Here is an 8,180-nt window from a genome sequence, read left to right as displayed (position 1 = left end):
AAGTTTTCCTTCCAGTTCGAGGAGGTCAGCAGCTAGCCTTTCCCAAGGACGTGATGGAAAAGAAGCGGACAAGAGTGGCTCCTTGGGCTCAGGGCGATCTCTGGGACAAGTGTCTAACCCTAACCCTAAAGCCACCATTTTCCCAATCTGACTGGAAAGTCCTGGCTACCATACAGATGTTCGAGCTCTATCTTGACACTTAAGATCTTGGAATTACGAGGCGCTCCTCGTGTAGAAGCAAGTCACCAGTAAGCGTCAGATGGGCCCTGTTCTCCAAGTAGGGACGCAGTAGAGGTTGGCGTGGCATATATGTTTGCCAACCCTGAGTGAAACAGGTCCTAATTTGCCTGCATTCCTTATCATTAAGTTGAGCCTTTCGTATCTCTGACAGTCGCTGTGTTGTTGCTGGGAGTGTAAACACTGTTTGGGCTGCAAAACTTTCAAATCTTCTACAAACTGCTGATCCATCTGCCCAGGTTTTTCAGTGGGTGCGCGAAAGAGTGCGTCTGTGGTTAGGTTAGGTCTCCCAAACGGTGGCACTCAAACTCATCAACCTCAGGCGGCAACGCTGGATACGTGATGGTGTCTTGGAAAGCCCAGTCTTGTTAAATAAAGTTTCAAGGGGCTTGTGGTCAGTTTCTAGAACAAAATTCATACCTACGACATAGACACCAAAACTTCTGGCATGCCCATACTGATGCCAATGCTTCTTTCTCGATAACGGAATATCGTTTTTCGGCATCACCAAGGGATCTTGATGCATAGCTTACTGGTCTACGTTTTCAGTCATTTTGCACTTGGAGGAGGACTGCGCCAAGACCGTTTATGGAGGCGTCAGCTGCAATGACATTTGGTCGATTTGGGTCATAGCATGCCAATACGTCTGCTGATGCATGTGAGTGTTGTCTTAATCTGTTAAAATGCTCTCTGTTGAGAGCCTTCCCATGCCCATCCCCAGGTGTTGTCTTTACACAGCAAATGACGTAGGGGTTCACTGATTTCAGCCAGGCGAGGGATGAATTTCCCCTGATGGTTAATCATACCCAAAAAGCGTCGCAGATCTTTCACATTTTGGGGTGATGGAAAATCGGATATGGTTTTTGTCTTCATTGGATCAGCATGTATTTCTTGTTTGTCGATGAAGGAGCCTAATAATCTCATGGAAGTCTTGGAAAATTCACATTTCTCGCCATTGGGAGTTATGCCGGCCTCTTGGAGACAGTGAGGTGTAGCCGTGACACGTCGGTCATGCTTTTCTTTCTTGGTCAACCCCATGGACGAGGATGTCGTCCATTTGACAGATTACTCCTTCTACATCTTTAAGGATTTGTAAAATTGTTCGCTGAAACATTTCTGGCGCGGAGCTTATGCCAAATGGGAGGGGATTAAAACAGTAACGGACATAGGGGGTTACAAATGTTTTCAGCAGTTTCGATTCTTCATCAAGGGGTAGTTGCCAGAAGCCGCTGTTTGCATCGAGCTTGCTGAAGATACAACTTTTTCCCAACTTGGCTAGACTTTCGTCAACGGAGGAAATTGGATGAATTTCTCGCTGAACTGCTTTATTCAACTTGGTTAAGGCAACACACAGCCTGACCTTGCCGTTGGGTTTGGGGACTGGGACGAGACCTGAGCACCAAGTAGTAGGCACGGTTATTGGTGAAATGACTTCCTGCTGGAGCATTGAGTTTAATTCCTGTTTAACCTTTGGCAGTAGAGGATAGGGGATTTTCCTCTTCGTGTAAAGGCAATGTGACTGAGCGTCAGGTCGCAGTGTTATGTGAATTTCTGATTTTAATTTCCCCAGGCCCCTGAACAGTGATAGGAACTCAGCTTTGAAATAGGCTGGAGTCTGATTGACTTCGTTGATTTATTTTCAGTGCGTGTTACTGGCGCTAACTTAACACGTGCCTTTCTGCTTAGGAGTGGACATGGTTGATCTGGTATGACAAATACAGGTTCGGTGATATTTTCCTTACGGTAAACGAGTTTTGCATTGAACATACCAATAACTGAAATTTGAACATTTCCAGTGCCTCGCAGGGTGTGATTCGATTTAAGCAATTCCTGATCTTTTAACCATGGGGTCGGGGCACCAATAACCGCGACTGCTGCACCAGTGTCTAATTTGAAGCGCGTATTTCGGCCATTAACTCCAAGTTGGGCAGTCCAAGCACCCCCGTTGGTCAAAATTTCTCCAAGGAATAAAGCTTCGTTCCAATTTTCCTGCCCTTCATCTTGTTGGAGCTCGTGTACGTTCTTTTTGTGGTGGTAGCGCTACGACAAACACTTTGAAAATTCCCTCGTTTTCTACACTTGACACAAGTGGCATCTTTAACCGGGCAAACTTGGCGGTGGTGTCTCTCACGGCCACACCATACATAAGATGAGGCAAACTTTGGAGGCTCTTTATTAAGCAGTTTTCTATTCCCGATTTTCCCTTGAACTGAACTTGAACTGGTTTATTTTCTCCGCGGACGAGATCACTGATTTGTACTCTAGATTCTGCCAGACGGCTCATTTGAACAGCTCCTGCCAGTGTTAAGTTTGCTTTTGACTGGAGTCGATCCGAAAGTGAATCATCAACAACCACTACGACGATTCTATCTCGAATCAGGTCATCTTTTAATGCACCGTAGTTGCAATTTTCCGCTAATCTGTAAAGATCCTGGATGATTGTGTTCACAGATTCTCCTGGTTTCTGCGACCATTTGTTGAACCGCGTTCTCTCCACAATAACATTACGTCGTTCAGCAAAATAGGCGTTCAATGATGTTTTAATATCCTCATACGAGACACTTTCTTCGTCTATTCGAATCGTTTGGATAATATCGTCGGAGCTGTGACCCATAGCATAAAGGAGAGTACTGACCTGTTTCTGGTTTAATGCCCTGACGCTACTCTCTACCGGTCGAATCGGCGCAGCCCCTTTGGCCATGCATCGGCTGATTGCGGAGTACTCGCACTTTCAAACGTTCCGAGAGGAGAGATTTGCGTGGTCATTTAGGCTTGACTGATTGTCTCAGCGGTGGGTGGGTCAGTTTCTTCGTTTCCTTGCTACCATGTAATAAACTTGGTCTTTAATAGTATGAAAACATGGAAAATACAAAATGGCGGATCTCTCTGAGCATATGGTCCCCAACATGCAACGGGGCATTAGCCACATCTACAAGCTGAAAGTCGTTACAATGAACACCTAATACCACACTTATAATTTCACCAACCCTACAGCCAGTAAAAATAAACAACCTGGGAGCTCCGCTTTTAGACTTGGATAAATCTATATATTACGAAACTATATCCGGGACCTGAGTGGCGTATTTTCAATGGATATTGATAGCGTCATTTCCTGCCTTTTGCATGGTTGTTAGGGGTTGTTTGCAAACAATCATTGAAAGATTCGTGAAGGTCTCTCATGCTGACGTAAAATCCTTCTCTGAGAAACAAGAAAATACTAACACCAAGAATAAAACTTCATACAACTTAAAACTATTAATGGAGGTCCTTGCAAGTGAAGAAGAAATGCGAAAATTGAATAAGTTCCTGCCGCCGCGCCGAGCGGCGAAAATTCGCGATAAAGTTTGTGCTCGGTGTTAGAAAGAAAATTTATGAGTAAAACACTCCTGTCTATATATATATAGGAAAAAAATAACACTTAGCTCAAATATATGAGCAAGAAAAATATCCCACGAGTGCGCGCGGCGAAAGATTGCAATATTCTTCTTGTCACTCGAACATAAAATTCACATCTTCTCGCCACCGTAAAATATCCTCTATTTATTTTTTTCTGAAGCATTTCAGCGGTCCGGAATCCTAAATCCTTGAATCTGATTGGCTAATAACGAGCTCTTGGACGGTCCAGCATTTTTCCATCCAGACCGGTTGCCTAGTCCGGAATTCGCGGGAAATCTTAAAGTAATTTTTCTTTTACTACTGTGCGACAAAAAGTTGGATTTTACCCCTGCCTTAAAATGCAAGTTTTCGCTTACTAACCGTTGCAAAGAGAAGGAAAAACATCAGCAATGGAATGAAAGGCTTGGTTATTCTTCAACAAGGCGAGTATTCACATGATTTTGCTGACAAAAAATTGCTGGTTTGCTGTTTTTCGAGTTGTTGGTTTTCTTTAACTGTTGACTTCTTCTTCTTCTTCTTCTTATTATTATTATTGTTATTGTTATTGTTGTTGTCGTTGTTATTGTTATTGTTATTGTTATTATTATTCGATTCGATTCTCTCCAGTTATCGGGTGTTCTACTGGGTAATGTTTATTGTGTCTCAGCAACTTCCCGTAGCTTAGAGACACAACACTTTCCGCAACTTGCAGCTTGAAGCATCCACTGTGTGCTCTCTCTTAGGTAGCCATGAAGGGATTTGCTCTCCTTTCTTACACACCCCTCGATGTCGATCAGTCCTCTTCCCCCTTCCTTTCTCGGTAGGTACAGCCTCGCAACATTACTCCTGGTGTGCAGAAAGCCATTCATTGCCAAGATCTTCCAGGCATTTCAGGATTCATGAATGCGGCACCATATCATGTGCCTTCTTGTAGTCTGTCCAAGCCATTGACAAGTTTGTCAACCTTCTCCGGCAGTTCTTCAGGATTGCCTTGTCTACAAGCAATTGATCTTTAATTCCTCGGGTTCTCTTCCTGCACCCCTTCTGTTCACCTGTTAGCAGTCCATTCCTTTCCAAGTGGTGGTATAACGTCTCTCCCATAACTCCTGTCAAGAGCTTCCACATCATGGGTAGGCAGGCAATAAGACGGTAGTTGCTGGCCTGGGCACCCTTCACTGTATCCTTTTGTATCAAAACTGTTCTTCCCCTGACCATACACTCTGGTACATTCCCTTGACATATACAGTCTTGCAAGTATTCTTGCAACCTGAGTGCAATCCTGTCAGTTTCTTAAACCAGAACCCCTGAACAAGATCGGGCCGGATGCCTTCTAGTTTGCTGTCTTGATCACTCCATTTCAACTATCCTGCACAGTGAGGCTGATATCTTGCACCTCTATTGTACTGAACTCCACCTCTACATCCTCTAGCCAAGGTGCTCTCTCGTTGTGATCGACTTCCTCCGACCAGATCTTGCTCCAGAAGGAGGTTGCTTCTGTGGGATCAGGTAACACCGTTTCTCCTCGAACCTTTCCATTTACTGTTTTGTAGAACAGCTTCTGATTGGTTTTAAACAGGTGGTTGTGTTTGAACTGTTGACATCTCTCGTCGTATCTTTTGATCTTAACTCCATCTGCCTTGATCTTCTGTTTCAACATGCCTGAGACATACAAAGTGCCCCTTTCGTCAAGATGATATTTTCTGTTCAACCTTTCCCTCTCTCTTTGTTTCAATCTCATGTTTTCTCTTCGGACTTCCTCAATCCTGGTCAGGTCTTCTCGCCAAGTTTCGATATTCTCCTTAATCCTTCTCTTCCACAATGGCTCTTCTGTTCCCTTTGCTCCCGTTTATCATTCCCACTCTTTCTGTAGTAACATATGAAGCTGCATACATTAAATAATTCAGTTCAGTGATGTTGTGCGTCTGAATCCTTTTGACGCCTTTATTGATTTTTCCAACTTCTGCTTTCAGATTCGTTCTTTCGCATGACTTCAGTGATGGTAATCCAATTCTCTGTTCTAGTTGTATAATTTCTAGGATCCTGTCATGAAGGGCTTCCAGTTCTGAGCTAATCTCTTCTTGTAATTCTTCAGCAGTGAAAACTCTGAGTTCCTCTTCACGTTGGTGTTCTTCTTGGGTATCAGATGTTGTTGCATAGTCTGGTGTATCTGTGGTAAGAACCTTCGTAGTTTCAGTCCCCTGATGTTCATAGTCTGGTGTATCTGTGGCATGGAGCTCTGTACTTTCAAACGCCTGATGTTCATGTCTTACTCGTATGGCTTTTTTTTCTTGCTCCACAGTCTCTAGCCACTTCTTGTTCTTAGTCTGGCGTACTTGATCAGCCAATCTCTGCTCGGTGACTTCTGTTAGTTCGTTGTTGATGTTACGGGCTTTCCACAGGTCTAGCAATCTTTTTCTGTACTCTCGCCTCTCTGGTTCACTCCTGATGTAACATTCAAACAACCGTTTGTTATCCTCCTTTGACCATCCTAATCTCTTCTGTTGTTGTTCAGCAGTAGCAGGTGACGATCACTACAAGCTCCAGTCCCGTTGACGTCGTTAGTGTGAAATTCAATATTTGACAATCTCTCATCAAATGAGGTTGTTGTAACTCTAACACGGGTGGGTTTTTGGGTTGTTGGCACTTGGCAAAGGTGCCACCCAAGACTCTAGTGGGCGGGAGCGCACATATTCCAGTGGTAGGCTAAGGCACCAACTTGTTCTACCCCAGTGTCCAGCTATTATTATTATTATTATTATTAGTAGTAGTAGTAGTAGTATTATTATTACTATTATTGTTATTTGTTATTATTATTAAATTTCTATTGAGCAAATATTAATATAAAAGTTTCATCGGGTATTACAATATCATTAGATATCTATGTTCAATAATGATTTAATGTCAAACTACTTGCGGATCTAAGACTATATTTACCTTTCTGTTTGATGGTAATCAGCTCACTAAGATAGTGCGGGGCTTACCCGTGTATTAGTTTGAAGGTAATGAGTAAAACGTTACAATCTATACGGTATCTCACTTCTTGAACTGTTGACACGCTGTTTAACTAAAAATGACTAGCTGCAGAGAAGTCCTTTGAGCTTCGTTTTTCAGTTTTTTACTTTTGGAGTTCTATTTATAATGTCGTTCTAGTTTGCTCAAGTTCATTTAAGAAAATACGGATTCGTAGCTGAAACAGTCAAACAAACAAATCGCAGCGCTGTGGAGTTTGCATGAATTAATGTCAACAAGTTTTTCTTGTGTAGTTTTCTAAATTTTGCACCGATTTGTGGACTTATAACGGAGACCAAAGATAATTCCTTAAAATAATAAGAGATGAAGGCAGAGACTGAGGTGTTTGCCTATTTTTAACTAATTTTTTCCTCCTGTTTTAAAAACTTCCGTTTCACTTTCAACAAGACAAAGCAGTTTACAGTACGACGCACCTTACCGTGACCACCTAACAGAGTTTTGTACAAATTGTCCGCCAACCAGGGTGTGTGAATTTGTTTGACAGTCACGCTTCCTTGCAAATTTCGCACAGTTGTAAGTTGAACATCGTGAAATGGGTTGTTGACGTATACACGTAGTTGTCAAATGTGAAAGTTTGTTGGGTGGCCACGGTAAGGCGCGTTGCACTGTAAAACGTACAACATTACTCGCCTGTTTGTACAAAACTTTTAAGTATCATTGTTTAGTTTGCTTAGCTCATTTCTCTGTGCTTGTTTTGAAATTTTAACTGTTTGTTGTTTTTATATTTATTGCACCAAGAGTCATTTGAAGTTCTCTTTTTTCGTTAATGTATCATTTTTCTCTGAGTTTTACCAACGGAGCGCTTTTTTCAATTATAAGTTCAATTTTAACTGTGACAATGCGACGTAGAGCGCGTAGAAAGTCGTTTTGCAAACCAGTTGGCCATGTTCATTTTCAGAAAGAAAACAGAAAACCGGCTTAAGTCGCCCCGTGTATGGAAAAACGGTGCCCTCGGCCTTAAGTACGACCCTCTGCCTGTGGCCTCTTGCCTTACGCCTGACCTCGGGCACATTTTTTCCCTGTACGGACTTCCCAGCCGGTGAATAATATGTATTCATTTCTCGATAATTTAACTTAGGTGCACAGATCGTCCGACCGTATCCCAAGAACATGTTTCCGATAGTTGGATCAGAAGTCCATACTACATGCATCTCCGTTGGAAAAGATGGACCACAGGAAATTGTCAAATTTCAAAGAAAAAAAGTAACTGGAAATTGGCTGGACATTGCTGGCATAGGGAGAATTTATCAAACAAAAAAGAAAGAAGGTAAATTGAATTTTTTTATATGTATGAGGCAGGTTGGAAAGCCCTGCATGCTTGCTCATAGAGGGAAGAACACTATCTCAAGAAAATGTTTGGTTTTTCCAGTGGAAAAATAAGTCCCTTGAAGTGCTGTAGATACCTTGTCTAATGCACTATATCATTTAAATAACTTAAATACAATATACCCTGCAAATCATCGACTTATTATTATAACAGCTAGATACAATTCAGGGCCGTAGCCAGAAAAAAATATATGACTGAGGCAATGCCCATG

At 42.3% G+C, this 8,180-nt stretch overlaps 1 protein-coding gene across 2 annotated transcripts in view; it reads left to right on the top strand.

The window, feature by feature from the left end:
* Positions 1-8,180, top strand: part of LOC138038948 (peroxidasin homolog) — a 28,216-nt gene that overhangs the window by 9,858 nt on the left and 10,178 nt on the right. For both annotated transcript variants that reach the window (XM_068885052.1, XM_068885051.1), the window contains one exon: positions 7,721-7,909. In XM_068885052.1, coding sequence (XP_068741153.1) covers positions 7,721-7,909 — 189 coding nt within the window. The remainder of the gene's footprint in view (positions 1-7,720; positions 7,910-8,180) is intronic.

Source organism: Montipora capricornis, chromosome 2 (genome assembly GCF_036669925.1).
Source record: "Montipora capricornis isolate CH-2021 chromosome 2, ASM3666992v2, whole genome shotgun sequence".
NCBI lineage: Eukaryota > Metazoa > Cnidaria > Anthozoa > Scleractinia > Acroporidae > Montipora > Montipora capricornis.
The sequence above is the reverse complement of the archived record's forward strand: the minus strand, read 5'-3'. Positions and strand labels throughout refer to the sequence as shown.